The sequence below is a fragment of the Myodes glareolus genome, chromosome 10 (assembly GCF_982192425.1).
Source record: "Myodes glareolus chromosome 10, mMyoGla1.1, whole genome shotgun sequence".
In the NCBI taxonomy this organism is placed as follows: Eukaryota; Metazoa; Chordata; class Mammalia; order Rodentia; family Cricetidae; genus Myodes; species Myodes glareolus.
In genome coordinates, this window is record NC_142035.1 from 23,117,564 (window position 1) to 23,133,200 (window position 15,637).

Genomic DNA, 15,637 nt, shown 5'->3' on the forward strand with positions numbered 1-15,637 from the left:
TCTCAACAGCATAGCTTTGATGTGTATTGGTTGGAGGAGGTCACTGGAAATCATGCATTTGGTGTGCTGTTGGTGGTATGTTCCAGTTCTTTTTTTTTTTTTTTTTTTTTTTTTATGTAGCCCTGGCTGTTCTGGAACTCTCTGTGTAGAGCAGGCTGGCCTCATACCCACAGAGATCCATGTAGCTCTGCCTCCCAAGTGCTGAGATTAAAGGTGTCATATACCACCTCACCTGGAAGTCCAGCTATTTTCTAGTTAGGCTTGTAGAGACTAAAGGCATTCTTCTCTGACTTAGTGTGGGTGTAGGACTCTCCCAGAAGGTAAACAAGTAGGGCCTGATACTGTAGGCCTTGGGTGGAGGGGCAGGACTGGCAAGACATTTCTAACTAGCATGCACAGGGCTAGGATCCATGGCCATAACTGAAGTAGCCAGGGCAGATGTTAAATATTGGCTGCTGCAGGGTTCAAAGACCAGCCTGTGCTTGGTGCGTTTGGGTGCGAGGCTCTCTGAGGAAGGCCTGTAAGAGTCAGGAAATAAGAGGCACTTCCTGAGGGAAGTGATTCTGGCGTCCTGATCTTGTCCCTGGCCTCTCTCTGCAGACAGTTTTGCCTCAGTGCTGAGCGCAGGACGATGACCCGACCCAACGCCCTGGATCGATGCCGAGGGAAACTACTGTCACACAGCCTGGTAGAGGCTGGGGATGGGAAGGAAGCAGGGCACCTAGCTGAGTTCTTCTACTCATATGCTCTTCCTGCCCTTCCAGAATCTAATGGCAAAGCAAGGAGTGCAGCTTTTACGGGGCCTGAGGCAGAGCACCATGCAAAGGAAGGTGACCCTGGCCAAGAAGCTCCTGGCAAAGCTGCATTTCCTGTCTCAGGAGGTGATGTCTTGCCCACCACACTTTCCTACTCTACATTCCCTCCCCCAGTCCTGGAGACCTTTGGGCATATGGAGCAGTTGTCTTTTGGATGGTACCAGTATGTTGTCCGCTTCATGTGGAAGTCAGGGGTGAGGAAGTGAGGGTTCTGCCAGGATCTGTTTGAAGGACAGCTGACTGACTTGCCGTGGGTGTGACCGCCTTTGTTCGGGACAGTGGCTAGCTGGGATGGGTGAGGAGAAATAGTGCTTTGGGACATTTTCTGCGCCAAGCACCTGCTTGCGTTATCTAGTGTGATTCTTTGTACAGCCTTGGGCGGGGCCTGTGCTGTTAGCAGGCGGATAATGGAGGCTGACTTCTAGCCCTTGGGGCCCAGCTGGTTAAGCAGCCGTAGGAACTCCAAGCACATTTGATAGTTGGGGTTTGGTGTGACAGAGAGGGTGGATGCCCAGCATGTGCAAATGCCCCGAGCTGGGAGGGAGGAGCAGGAGAGGAATGCTACTAAACTGAATCTTAGAGCAAAATTAATCTCCCTTCCCTTCCATCCTCCCCTTTCCCTCCTTCACTCTACTCTTTCCCCCTCCCTCCTTCCCTCCCTCTCTCTCCTTTCCTCCCTCTTTCTTTCCTTTCCTTCCACCCTCTTTCCTTTCCTTCTTTGCCCCGTAATAAGCATGCTTTACCACTGAGTCACACCCTTGTCCCGTCTATAATTTGTAATGAAAACTTCCCTTTGTCAAATGACATTTCATGACATGAATATGCATTCTATCTAGTTTCATTGTTTTTTAAAAGTTTGTTAATTTTATGTATATGAATCCTTTGCCTGTGTGCACGTTTTTGCACCATGGTCATGCCTAGTGTCTGCAGTCAGAAGAGAGCATCAGATCCCTTGGAACTGGAGCTACAGATGCATGTGAGCCACCATGTGGGTGCTGGAGACGGAATCCAGGTCCTCAGCAAACGTTCTTAATCCCTGAGCCAGCTCGCCAGTCGTAGCTTTGTTGTTAAGTGTTGTATTATTGTTTTCTTTGCGGTTATCGGGAACTGGCCCCTCAGCTGGAAATGGGGAGTTCATGTCCAGTGGGTGCTGAGTTTCTGCTTTGTAAGATGATAAGAGTTCTGGAGATGCATGGCTGTCAGCACAGCTGTGAATGCCCTTAACACCGTTGAACTGTAGACTTCAAAATGATGCAGGCAGAATGCAGAATGCTGTGTGAAGACATTAGGTGGTCTTAGAGTCTGAGGTGCCCTCTGGTGCTTCCAGGAGGAGAGGTCAAGGAGCAGGTGACCTCAGGACCAGGGGTTCAGGAAAGTCAGGGCATTTGAACTACCCATACAGCCTAAGCTTCAGGCCCAGGGAGTATCCACTCCAAACTCCCCAGGTAACCCTGCCCTTCACTTGCAGCCACAACCACCCCTCCCTGATGTGCTGGTCTGGATGTTCAGCGGCCAACGGCGTGTAGCCTATGCCCGAATCCCTGCCCAGGATGTGCTGTTCTCCGTGGTTGAGGAGGAGCGAGGCCGGGACTGTGGGAAGATCCAGAGCCTTTTACTCACAGTGAGGGGGGTCTGGGGTGAAGGTGCTGGTGACAGAGTGGGGGGTCATAAGCAGGTCAGGGCATCAGAGGTGGTGGCCTGTGGCTCCCAACCAGGAGATCCCTGACTGTTTCCAACTGTTCAAAAGGACGAAAGGAGGTTATGGCTTTGTCCATGTCAGCTGAACAGCAAACTTGACTGCCTTTTCATTGCCCAGCCATACAAAAACCCGAATAATCACACAAAACTGTATTAACCACAACTCTGTTTGGTCAATGGCTCAGGTGTATTTCTAGCTAGCTCTTAGATCTTAAATTAATCCATTTCTATTATTTTCTATTTTACCACGAGGCTCATAGTTTGTTAACTCTTGCTTCTTAGGTGGTTACATGGCATCTCTCTGACTCTGCCTTCTTTCTCCCTGCATTCAGTTTAGTTTTCCCACCTATCTATATTCTGCCCTACCATAGGCCAAGGTAGATTCTTTATTAACCAATGGTAATAAGATATATTCATAGCATACAGAGGGGAATCCTGCATCAGTGACCTTTGGAGTAAAGGACAGAGAATTTAAATGTGTTGAGGATAGAGGGGACAAAGGAGAGAGGACAGATTATGAATTTGGGGTTAGAGCTGTGGGTATAGGAAGTAGGGTAGTGTGAGGTGTGTGTTGGGATGGAGGGAATGAAGAAAGATAGAAACAGAGGGCCTGTTTCCTGTACTGGGGAGCTTGGGTACCATTTGGCAGAGAGATTTGGGGTATGCTTTGGGAGGCCCAATATGCCTCCATCCCACACAGGCGCCTGGGGCTGCCCCTGGGGAGGTCTGTGCCAAGCTGGAGCTCTTCCTGTGGCTGGGACTGGCCAAGCAAGCCAAGGCCTGCACCTCTGAGCTGCCCCCAGATCTTCTGCCTGAACCCTCAGCTGGGCTGCCTCACAGCCTCTACCGGGATGGTGAGTATAGGGCCAGGGGACAGTCAACCTTGCTATTTGTCCTCGATGGGGCTCATGATTGGGAAACTCCAGTGGTCCCCTGAACAAGCATGGCTCCTTCCTTCTCCTCATCCCAGACTTTAGCTACTTCCAGTTGCGGGCTCACCTGTACCAGGCCCGCGGCGTGTTGGCAGCAGATGACAGTGGCCTCTCGGACCCCTTTGCACGTGTTCTCATCTCTACCCAGTGCCAGACCACACGGGTGAGGGCCAGGCTGGGGCACAGACAGAGGGGAGCACTCTTATCCAGGCCCTAAGTTTCTCTTTCCATTTTGGGTTTCCAGCACAGGGCACCAGGTAGGACCAGATTCTGACGCAGACAGTGAAGAACAGGAGACCATTGCTTCCTGGGGTTGACTTTAGGGCTAGGGCAGGAAGATGGCAGATGACCATAGGGAGACATCAGAGCCGGACACCCATGCCTTTGGAAACCAACAGTTAAAGTATCTCTTTGACTGTCTGCTGGCGTGTGTAGGGAGTCCCCTTCTGATCGGCCTTTACCTCTTTTTCTGCATGGTTCTCAAGGTCTTGGAGCAGACACTGAGCCCGCTGTGGGATCAACTCTTGGTGTTTGACCAGCTGATTGTGGATGGCAGGCGGGAACACTTGCAGGGGGAGCCTCCGCTAGTGGTCATCAATGTCTTTGACCACAATAAATTTGTAAGTGTGTCCCCTCCCTGCACCCCATTTCCAGCCTCTTCGTCCCTACTGTCTTGATGTCTCCCCTTTTTAACTTCTGAGCATCTCATCCCCCGACATTTATTTTTGAGATAGGGTCTCACTATGTAGTCTTGACTGGCCTGAAACTTATAGAGGTTACCCTCTTTGTTTCTTAAGGGCTGGAATTACAGATGTAGCCACCACAACCAGTTATGTTGTCTTAATTTTCTCATTGCTTTGCCTCCCACAGGGCCCTTCTGTGTTCCTGGGCAGGGCACTTGCAGCCCCAAGGGTAAAATTGATAGAGGACCCATATCAGCACCCGGAACTACAGTTTTTCCCCCTGAGGAAGGGATTACAGACTGCTGGAGAAGTCATTGCTACCTTTGAACTCATTGAACTGGACTACAGTGGCCACTTCGAGGTTAGAATACTCTGGCCTGGTTAGCAGGATGTATACATTCTTATTCATCAGACCATGCAGTCTCAGGGTGTCCCAAGGATAACCATCCAGTCTCTTTCCCAAGACAATGTTATCTCTAGGGTTCTCTTGGGGTGACCTCATTGTACACCCTGACCCCACAATTATAGATGGACATATCCGAGGTTTATCTTACCAGGATTCTACCCCTAGAGAATCCAGACTGCTGTTCATCCTGGGTTTATCCTTTGTGAATGCCTCAGGCTCCCACACCACTTTCTGTACACACGTCTGCTTTCTGGGAAATCCTTCCTATATGTCCAGCCTTGTCTGGCTGCCCTGCATTTCCGTTTCACAAAGACTGTCTTAGTGAGGGTTTCCAACGCTGTGAAGAGACACCATGACCATGGCAATTCTTATAAAGGAAAACATTTCAGGGGGTGCCTTACAGTTGCAGAGTTTCAGTCCAGTATCGTCATGGTGAGACACGGCATGCAGGCAGACTGGTGCTGGAGCTGAGAGTCCTTACTGTTTGACTCACAGGCAGCAGGAAGTGAACTGTTTCACTGGGTGTAGCTTGAGCATAGAAGACCTCAAAGCCAGCTCCCACAGTGACACACTTCCTCCAACAAGGCCACACCTCCCATTAGTGCCACTCTCTTTAGGGGCCATTTTTTTTTCTTAAACTATCACAGAAACGCATGACCCATCCCTAAGCCTAGGCTTTCTCTGTTTTGACATGAATTCTGATTAATTTTTTCTTCTAGCCCTCAGTGCCTAGTGATGTGGAGCCCCAGGATCTGTCATCCCTAGTTCAGCCCATCTCTGGACACATGTCCCTGCCTCCACATGTGCGCCCTGTGCTCAGGGAGTTCCGTATTGAGGTAAAGACAAGCACGCAAGGCCTCTTTTCCCTTCCCACAACTTGGAGGCTGCATGTCAGCTTCAAGCCCTTGAGTCTCCCCCTTCCCAACCTTAGGTGCTGTTCTGGGGTCTGCGAGGCCTGGGTCGTGTGCACCTGTTTGAGGTGGAAAGGCCCCAGGTTGTTCTAGAAGTGGCCGGGAGACGTGTGGAGTCTGAAGTTCTGGCCAGCTACCGCGAGAACCCTAACTTCACAGAACTTGTCCAGCATGTGACAGTGGTGAGGAGGAGCTGGGACACGGGCTGTGGGCAGAGGCGGGAAGCAGGCAGTAGTAGTGAGGGCCAGATGAGGAGGGCCCGGGACATGGGCTTGGGCAGAGCAGTGGGTCAGGCAGTGGGTAGTGAGCTCCAGATGGCAATGCTACACTGATTCAGGAACAGCGTTCTCCATTAAAGACAGACTATTTGGGGATCATCTTATCTGCAACTATTCAGCTTCGCTGCTGTAGGGGAAACAGCAATAGACAGAGTAGAAATGACTATGACTGTGTTCTGATAAAACATGCAAAAGCTGGCAATGGGAGCCATGAACATGGCTGTGGTTCCCTGACCTCTGGATTAACCTGCAGACCGGCAGCATTCTCTTTGCTCTGTTGAATGGAAGGTATTAGCCAGAGTCCTGAATGATAACTATAAGAAAATCTCTCTAGTCTCTGAAACGCAGGGCATGAGAAGGGAAATACAGGCTAGGGCTTCAGAGATGGCTCAGCCACTAAGAGCCAGCACTGCTCTTCCAGAGGAAACCGGTCCCTAGCAGCCACATCAGGTGCAGTTCCAGGGCCTCTAACACCGCTGGCCTCCGTGGGCACCTGTCTTGTGTACATGCCCCACAAAGACACACATGTACACACATGCATAGTTTAAAATAAAATAAATATTTAAAGCATGAAAAATATGGTACATTAAAAAAAATGATTTAGTTTAATGATTTTTGAGGGGTAGGTGCTGGAGTCAGAACCTTCCACGTGGAGACTAGCACCCCACACTGGGCTGTCCTCACGTGGAGACTAGCACCCCAAACTGGGCTGTCCTCACGTGGAGACTAGCACCCCACACTGGACTGTCCTCACATGGAGACTAGCACCCCACACTGGGCTGTCCCTCACCCTTGTGTAGTCTCTATTATGATTGATGGGTTTGGGGGTCAAATTCTGGCAATACAATTTAGGGTCTCATCAAATTTGTCCTTTTGGTTTTGTTTATTTTATTTTGAGACATGGTAGCCCTGACTGACCCAGAACTCACAATGTGGCCAGGCAGGCCTCAAACACTGCCTCCTCAGTGCTGGGATTAAATATGTCTGCTATCATATGCAGACAAATTATTTATATTATTCTCTCCTCTTGTTACTTATTTACTGTTTGAGACAGGGTCTCACTATGCAGCCCAGGCTGGCCTGGAACTTTAGATCTTCTTGTTTAGGTCCAAAGCAGTATTTTCCTCTGCTTCTGTCCTCTTCTGCCCTCTCTTCTCTCCTTCCCTCCATTCTCCTCTCATGTGGAGGTCAGAAGGCAACTGTGTGAGTCAGTTCCCCATTTCCACCTTTGCATGGGTCTCAGCCCTCAGTTCCGCCCTCCATCTTTGCATGGCCCTCAGTTTCCCCCTCTGCCTTTGCATGGGTCTCAGCCCTCAGTCCCCCCATTTCCACCTTTGCATGGGTCTCAGCCCTCAGTTTCCCCCCTCTGCCTTTGCATGGGTCTCAGCCCTCAGTCCCCCCATTTCCACCTTTGCATGGGTCTCAGCCCTCAGTTTCCCCCTCTGCCTTTGCATGGGTCTCAGCCCTCAGTCCCCCCATTTCCACCTTTGCATAGGTCTCAGCCCTCAGTTCCCCCTCCCCCTTTGCATGGGTCTTAGTCATCAACGATGCACAGCAACTGCTTTTTGCCCACTGAGCCATTTTGCCAGCACTGTAGCTTTTTGATAAATCTCCATGCTGTTTCCATAGAGACTGGGTAAAGGCTGTACCCATTTGCACTCCTGCCAGCATTAAGGGTTTCTCTTTCCCCACATCCTTGCCAGAATTTCTTATTTGTTTTTTTTTTAACGCATTACATTTTAAAATTGTGTTTGTGTTCTCACGTATGCATTGTGGATATTGTGGATGCACACGTGTAGGACATGTGGGCGTCCCTTCTTCCTTCAACCATGTGGACAGTAGGCATAGGATGTTGAACACTTTTAAAAATATTTATTGTGAGGCTGCAGAGATGGCTAAGCAGTTAAGAGCACTGACTTCTCTTTAAGAGGACCTGGGTTCAGCAACTGACTAGGACTCCAGTTCTAGGGAATCCAGTGCCCTCTTCTGGCCTTTTTGGGCACTGCATGTACATGCTACACAGACATACATGCCGGCAACATAGCCATTCACATTTCTGTTGTTGTTGGCCATTTGTTTCTTTTTTTGTTTTTTACTCTTTGCAAGCCATCTACTCAAGATGGGGGTTAATATCTAGGAAATATAAGGAACTGCAAAAATTAAACACACAAGGGCTGGAGAGATGGCTCAGAGGTTAAGAGCACCGACTGTTCTTCCGGAGGTCCTGAGTTCAATTCCCAGCAACCACATGGTGGCTCACAGCCATCTATATTGAGATCTGGTGCCTGGTGCCCTCTTCTGGCCTGCAAACATACATGGAAGGAATGTTGTATACATAATAAATAAATAAATCTTTAAAAAATAAAATAAAAAAAAAATAAGTTTAAAAAAAAAAAAAAAAAAAAAAATTAAACACACAACCAGTCAATCCTGTTCCTGATATTTAGTGGCAAAGACTCACCATGTAACTCAAGCTGACCTCAAACTTGTCATGCATCCCATGACTCCCAAATACTGGAATTACAGTGATGCATTTATGGGAACATATACGTTCAGACTATACTAAGGGGCTCCCTTTTATTCTTTATTCCAAGGCTTAAGTGGGGGCAGCACACACTTTCCCGTTGTCTGAAATGAATTACTCTCCTGTTGAGCTCAGTGGTCTGTAGATAAATCAGTTGGGTCAACCTGCTTCCCAGTGAGTCTCACACCTCTTGAACAAACCTTCTCTGTCATTTCCTATCTAGTTATTCTGCCCATTATCAATGGAAGGGCATTGCGATCTCCAGCTGTTATCTGTGTCTCTCCAGCTCTGTCACTGCTCTGTCACTGTTCTCAGCTCCGAGGGAGGACTGGACCCTCTGAATTGTACTCACTAGATGTGTGCGGCACTGCTTGGCCACCCCTGCCCCAGCCTCATCTGTCACTTTTTACTTTATTTGAGATCTGTTGTTCGGCACATCTTTATCAGCGAATCAATCCCATACCAGTTATGTTTTAAGGGGTTATTTATTTTGGGGGGTAAAACTTACATACACCATAAACCGTCAGGAAGGGAGCCTAGTCACTGGAGTAGGAGCCGGGAGCAGGAGCCGGGAGCAAGCGCCAGAACCAAGAGAGCCTGATCCGGGATCTGTGGCTCTTTTTAAAAGAGAAATATACCACGCCCCAGTGGGCTGGTATTTCAGCGGCTATTGGCTGACGGAGCGGAAGGCGCTCCCCGCTGCACTATGGGCTCGTGTTTCAGCAACTATTGGTTGAGACAGCAAAAGTTACTCCCACAGCACATCTTTGTTTGCAGTTGTTTTAGCTCCCAGTCTACCACTGTAGAGACACTTTGTCTCCAGTAATTACTTTGTTTCTCAGTCCGTTGATGACATAGATATTCCCTCACTGAGACGCTCTGCCTGGGTGGTTCTAGGTTGTACCAGTTGAGAAAAAGTCACCTGGGTGGTTCTAGGTTGTACCAGTTGAGAAAAAGTCACGAGTGTAGATACTGATTTTTCTTTCTTTTTATTTTTTATTTTTTTGGTCTAGCTCTTGTAGACCAGGTTGGCCTCAAACTCACAGAGATCCGCCTGCCTCCCGGGTGCTGGGTTTAAAGGTGTGTGCTACCACCACCGCTCAGCTGGATACTGATTTTTCATAATTTACTTCGGATTGTTTCTCATTTGTACAACATGGTTGTAATCCCTGGACTTATAAGGTAGCAACAGGAGAATCATAGCAACTCTGAAGCTAGCCTGGTCTCCATAGCAACTCTGAAGCTAGCCTGGTCTCCATAGCAAGTTCCAGGCCAGCCAAGACTGCATAGCATTTTACTAAAAACTTTTTAAAAACTAATAATAGGGGCTGGACAGATGGCTCAGAGGTTAAGAGCATTGCCTGCTCTTCCAAAGGTCCTGAGTTCAATTCCCGGCAACCACATGGTGACTCACAACCATCTGTAATGACGTCTGGTGCCTTCTTCTGGCCTGCAGACATTCACACAGACAGAATATTGTATACATAATAAATAAATAAATATAAAAAAACTAATAATAATTTAATTCCAGGGAAAGGTAGATGCTTTTCTCCGATGAAGCTCTATTCTTCCTCCTCTTTGTATATAATGAGCCAGTGATCTAACTAGTGGTATAATCACTGTCTTTGTCCCCCTTGGGTGCCAGGGACAGGTAGGCAATCACTTGGTCAAAGTCCATACATATTTTAATGGTTCTGACTCTATATCTGCAGGTTGAGCGTTCATCCTCTAAGAAAAACGCTAACCTGTGTTTTGGGTCACACTTCATAGGTGACAAAGTCCCTTCATATCAGCTGTGTCACCATACGTAGAACAGTCTGTGAGTCCAGGGCTGTGTCCCCTCTTCAGCTGGGGCACAGAGTCAGAAGGCCACAGTGATTGACAGTGTGGCAGAGCTGAGCCCAGAATGCCCTGTTCCCCACCACTTTGAGCTCCTTTTCTCCTTCCCGGGGCTGGGAGTCACTTCCTGTTTTCCTGTCCTAGGACTTGCCAGAACAGTCATACCTGCAGCCCCCACTCAGCATCCTGGTGATTGAGCGCCGGGCCTTTGGCCGGACTGTCCTTGTGGGTTCCCATATTGTCCCCAACATGCTGCAGTTCACACTCCAGGGTCATGAGGATCCCCCTGAGGAGGAGGAACCAGAGGAGGACACAAGAGACCTCGTGCCAAAGGGACCTCAAGGTTAGGAGTCTTTCTCCGTAGGAGACACAGATAGAAGCCCCTCTGGGTCCTGGTAGAGATGGCTCCAGTGGAACACCCAGTGGGGCTTGGAGTCTGATGTCTACTGGCCTAAACTCATGGGCTCTCTTCCCTACTCTCAGGAGAGCAGTTTCGAGACCCCTCCGGGGCTGAAGCAGGACTATCCAGCCAGATTCTGAAGGTGATGGGATTCCCAAGGCTGGAGAGGGATGTTAGGGTCTGTGGTGGTGCTGGCTGAGAGCAGCAAGGTCCTCTCTACCTCAGGCTCCTCTGAAGAAGCTCACCTTAGGGCTCCTGGGTCAAGGCCCTGAGCTGGAAGAGGACGTCCCAGATCCAGAAGAGATGGACTGGTGGTCCAAGTACTACGCCTCACTGCAGGAGCTCCAGGGGCAGGTGAGTGGAGCAGGGCCTCGGCAGGAACCGAGGGGCAAAAGACGGGGGCGGGGGAGTCTCATCCAGCAGACCCCTGTGTGTTCCAGAGCTCTTGGTTGCAGCCATCTTTTCTCCTCTTTCACATCATTTTAGTAATTGGACATAAGTACTTCTGCCTCCCAGCGCTCTGTTGTTTAACAAAATAGAACAAGAACCCAGCATGGTGGTGCACATCCTTAATCCCTGCATTCCACCCCTGTGAGTTCAAGGCCAGCCTGGTCTACATAGCAAGTTCCAGGCCAGGCAGGGACACAAAGTTAGACCTGTCTCAGAAACAAGAAAATGAGTACAGAATTCTAGCTCTTAGCACACACCTGTCCAGTGAGCACCTGGGAGGTGGTAACAGAAGGGTCAGGAGTTCAAAGTCAGCTTATGCCAACATGAGACTCTGTCTCAACTTTTTAAAATATTTTTATTAATAGCCACATATTATTTATTTATTTATTTATTTATTTATTTTGTGTATAATATTCAGTCTGCGTGTACGCCTGAAGGCCAGAAGAGGGCACCAGACTTCATTACAGATGGTTGTGAGCCATCATGTGGTTGCTGGGAATTGAACTCAGGACCTTTGGAAGAGCAGTCAATGCTCTTAACCTCTGAGTCATCTCTCCAGCCCCTAATAGCCATATTTTTAAAAAGGAAAAATGAGGATAATTTTAATAATGTTTTATTAACACATGCGAAATATGGTTCCAACCAGTAATTATCATAAAAATCAATAATAAGCTATTTTACATTCTTCCAATAAGTCTGGTGTGTGGGTCAACTCGCAGTGTAGGCTGACCTCATTTCAAGGGCTCAGTGACCCTAAGTGGGTGGCGGTGACTGACTACAAGGGCACAGGACTAGACAGTAAAGGCCACTTTAACAAAGAAGTGGCTGTGTACCTGGAGGGAGGGTGGGCCAAGGAGGGAAGGGATCTCTGACGTGCCTTTTGATTTCAGTCCAACTTCGATGAGGATGAGATGGAGGACGCTGGGGACCCAGGTGAGAGATGCGACTTTTTGCTCTTGCTCTATCCCCATACCCACATCATTCTCTCTCTCTCTCTCTCTCTCTCTCTCTCTCTCTCTCTCTCTCCCCCCCCCTCCACCCCCCACCCCGAGATGTTTTCTCTTTGTAGCTTTGTAGCCTGTCCTGGAACTTGCTCTGTAGACCAGGCTGGCCTGGAACTCACTGAGTTCCGCCTGCCTCTGCCTCCTGAGTGCTGGGATTAAAGGCGTGCGCCACCACCGCCTGGCTATCCCCACAGTTCTTACCTCACTGCTGTTTTCAGATGGCACCCACCTCATTTCTGCAGACAGGGAGGCCCAGGAGCAGGGGAGAGCTGATACCAAAGTTTCTGGACCTCGGAAAAAAGCAATTGCCACCTTGAAGGTGATGGGGTGTTAGGGAGAAGGGTACCCCTTGGATTTGGGGTACAGAGTTGTCACTGAGAACCCTCACCTTTCAGATCTACAACAGCTCCTTAGAGGAGGAGTTCAACCACTTCGAAGACTGGCTGAATGTGTTCCCCCTGTACAAAGGGCAAGGCGGCCAAGCTGGAGATGGAGAGGAAGGATCTGGACGCTTTGTGGGCAAGTTCAAGGTATACTTCGGGGAAGAAAGGGAGGAGGAGAAGGGACTGGAAAAGCTTACAGGCTGGAGAGGTGGCTCCTCAGTTAACACTGGCTGCTCTTGCTGAGGACCTGGGTTCCATTTCCAACACCACAGGGTGCTTCACAACCACCCCTAACTCCAGTTCTTCGGAATCTGACACTCTCTTCTGACCTAGGGAGCCAAGCTCACAGACATATAGACAGGCAAAACGCTCACACATAAATCTAATGTAATTGTAAAAAAACCCATCTTTCCTACCAACCCCTTTTCTATCTCCCCCACTTCAGGGCTCCTTCCTCATTTACCCTGAGTCAGAGGCAGCATCTTTCTCTGAGCCTCAGATCTCCAGGGGGATTCCCCAGAACCGGCCCATCAAGCTTCTGGTTAGAGTGTATGTCGTGAAGGTGAGTGTCCTCAGTCCCTGGCTCATCCCCATGGCAACAGAGGTAGGCCAGGCCCCTTCAGCGTACCTCTTCCCCGTCTAGGGATGGGGCGGCTGAAAGCTGTAGTGTGGGATCCCCAATTGCAGAATGCCTTTTGGTCAAATACCCTGTAACTCTTTCCATTGGATGGCTGTCATGCAGACTAGCAGGACCCTGGAATTTTCCTAAAGAGTCTTGGGACGAAACGGGGAACGAGCAGTTTTCTGTCCCCCTCTCCCTCTCTCCCTGTCACTGGAGCAGATGCTATGACCTGACTTAGGGATTCTAAGTCATCACTGGATGAGACACTCTGCGTCACCATCTGACCCTCTCGGGGTAATGCTCGGTAGTGAACTCGTCCTGACTGTGTCGTCTAGCAATATGGCAGACAGGGTGATCCAAGATAAATGCCTTTGTAATGTCCAGACTTGTTAGACGTCTTTTTAGTGAACACAAAGCTCTGACAAAAGGGAATTTTCTTTTTCGTTGAGCGAGGTGGCAGCGGTAGTTCTGAGACAACCACGGGTCACAGCTCAACACAGTTTGTCCGCACCTGAACCTTGGGTTCTTAGAGTCTGAGCAAAGAAGGGGGCTGGAAACCAGACCCTGCGTGAAGCAGGACCCTCTTGAGAGCTGCTGAGAGGCAGCTCGCCCGCGGGAAAGAGAAGCCATTTTAGGAAACAGGGGCTTCCTGGGGAATGTGTCTTTAGTGTGATCCCACATCGATTTAAGACTGAGATTTATATTATCTGTTTAATTCAGAGAAGTCAGTTCTGAGAGCTGAAGTTTGGCTCAGAACACTTGAGCCTTGGGGTCCATCCCAGCACTAGGCAGAGGAAACAGAAATTTTAGGATCATATTTGTAATCACAGCTCTCAGGAAGCTGAGATAGGAAGATTACTGTGAATTTGAGGCCAGCCTGGACTACATAATGAAACCAAAAACAAAACAACAACAATAATAATAACAAACAACCCCAAACCATAACTGGGTATAGTACACACCAGTAATCCCAAAATTTGGAAGTTGGAGGCAGGAGGATCAAAATACCAAACCAGAGCCCGAAAGCTGGCTCAGCAGTTATGAGCACTGGCTGCTCTTCCAAATGACCAGGTTGGATTCCCAGCACCCCTATGGGAGCTCATGAGCATCTGGAACTCCTGTTCCTGAGGATCTGACACTCTCCTGGCCGCTGCCTGAAACATGCATGTGTTACATAGTCATACATGCAGGCAAAATACCCATACACATAAAATTAAATTAAATCAGAAACCTTTACCAAGTTAGAGAAGTCAACCAACCAAAAACAAGGAAGCAAACAAAAAGGGCCAAACATATTGGGCATGGTTGGTCACGTCTGTAATCCCAGGGCTGGAGAGGTGGGGAGAGGTCAACTGGGTTCATTGGCTAGCCAGGCTAGCCTACCTAGCTGATTCCAGTCCTGTGAGAGATGCCATCTCAAAAACAAACCAAAAACAAACCAAAAAACAACAGCAACAAAACCAGAAAAAAAAAAAAAAAGATGGTCATCGAGGACCAACTTCTGAGGTTGTGGAGTCATCTTGGACCTCCCCATGTGTGTGCACAGGAGGCTAAGGTAGGACTGTACGTTCAAGGCCAGGCTAGAACTGGAGCCATAGCTTTCCCAATATACACAAAGCCTCGAATTTAAACCTCAGAATCACACAAAGCTGGTGTGCACATGCCTGCAGTCCCAGCACTCAGGAGGTGAAGACAAGAAAGTCGGGAGTTCAAAGTCATCCTCCGCCACAAAGCAAGTTTGAGGGCAGCCTGTGCTACATGCCACTGTCTCAAAAGTACATAGAACCGGGAGATGCCTCGGTCGGTAAAGTGCTCACTGCGCCACTGTGAAGACTTTTGGGTCCCCAGCACTTAGGCAAAACGTTGGGCTTGGCAAGTGTGCACCCATAATCCCGGCACGGAGAAGGTGGGGTCAGGATGGCCTCTGAGATCTGCTGCCAGTTAGCATGGCTGGATCAGTGAGCGCCTGGTTCAGTGAGAGGCCAAATCTCAAAAAATAAGGTAGTGATTGAGGAAGGCGTGTACACATATGCTCACACATGCACATGCGCGCGCGCACACACACATACACACACAGAGTAATACTAAAAAGAGGCTGCTGAGGATGCCTTTGCCTAGCTTACAGGGGGCCCTGGGTTTGATCTCCAGTCCTGAAAAAAGGGTGACTGGACAGTTTGAAGGAAAAAAGCCTCACATATTTCTAAAAATGAAAAGTTACCAGAAAACAAGTGCTAGTCACACAATGGGTGAACAACAGAGTTTTATATAGCTGAAAAATGAATAATGAAGATCTTTGTGTCCTTGAATAATTTCCAGGTAGGAAAGTGAGAAGGAAGATGAGTAGTGTATTCTTTATGTAGGTGAGAAACACTGATCTTCACTTCATAATAAAAGTCCTGGAGACTCAGGGTAGCAAAAGCGAGACAGATTTATTTTTCAGTTTAGAAGCCAGGCCCCAACCTGGACAAAAGGCAAAAATGACTGGCATGCCAATTTGGCAAAAGTAGTGAGTTTTATATCCCCTATCACATTTCTCTGCCCTCCATCCCCAGCCTCCAGGTCTCACTGACCACATTCTTTAGGGCAGTACAATCTTCTAGTATCGTCCCCTCCCTAAACCGCATCCTATTGGCGCATTCTATGGGTTGAGTCAGAGTAGGTTTTTCTCAGTTTATAGTCCTCAGCTGAACTG

General features: G+C 48.7%; 1 protein-coding gene across 2 annotated transcripts in view; it reads left to right on the plus strand.

Annotated features, from left to right (window-relative positions):
• LOC125398715 (fer-1-like protein 4) overlaps window positions 1–15,637 on the plus strand; it is a 36,913-nt gene that overhangs the window by 14,885 nt on the left and 6,391 nt on the right. The window contains exons 20-35 of one of the 2 annotated variants that reach the window (XM_087911077.1): window positions 601–688; window positions 765–881; window positions 2,284–2,436; window positions 3,214–3,367; window positions 3,484–3,608; window positions 3,931–4,065; window positions 4,316–4,489; window positions 5,254–5,370; window positions 5,466–5,627; window positions 10,231–10,429; window positions 10,570–10,628; window positions 10,712–10,840; window positions 11,827–11,869; window positions 12,159–12,259; window positions 12,336–12,470; window positions 12,769–12,885. In XM_087911077.1, the coding sequence (XP_087767203.1) occupies window positions 601–688; window positions 765–881; window positions 2,284–2,436; window positions 3,214–3,367; window positions 3,484–3,608; window positions 3,931–4,065; window positions 4,316–4,489; window positions 5,254–5,370; window positions 5,466–5,627; window positions 10,231–10,429; window positions 10,570–10,628; window positions 10,712–10,840; window positions 11,827–11,869; window positions 12,159–12,259; window positions 12,336–12,470; window positions 12,769–12,885 (2,008 nt within the window). The remainder of the gene's footprint in view (window positions 1–600; window positions 689–764; window positions 882–2,283; window positions 2,437–3,213; window positions 3,368–3,483; window positions 3,609–3,930; window positions 4,066–4,315; window positions 4,490–5,253; window positions 5,371–5,465; window positions 5,628–10,230; window positions 10,430–10,569; window positions 10,629–10,711; window positions 10,841–11,826; window positions 11,870–12,158; window positions 12,260–12,335; window positions 12,471–12,768; window positions 12,886–15,637) is intronic. The other variant, XM_087911078.1, reaches the window with a different exon arrangement.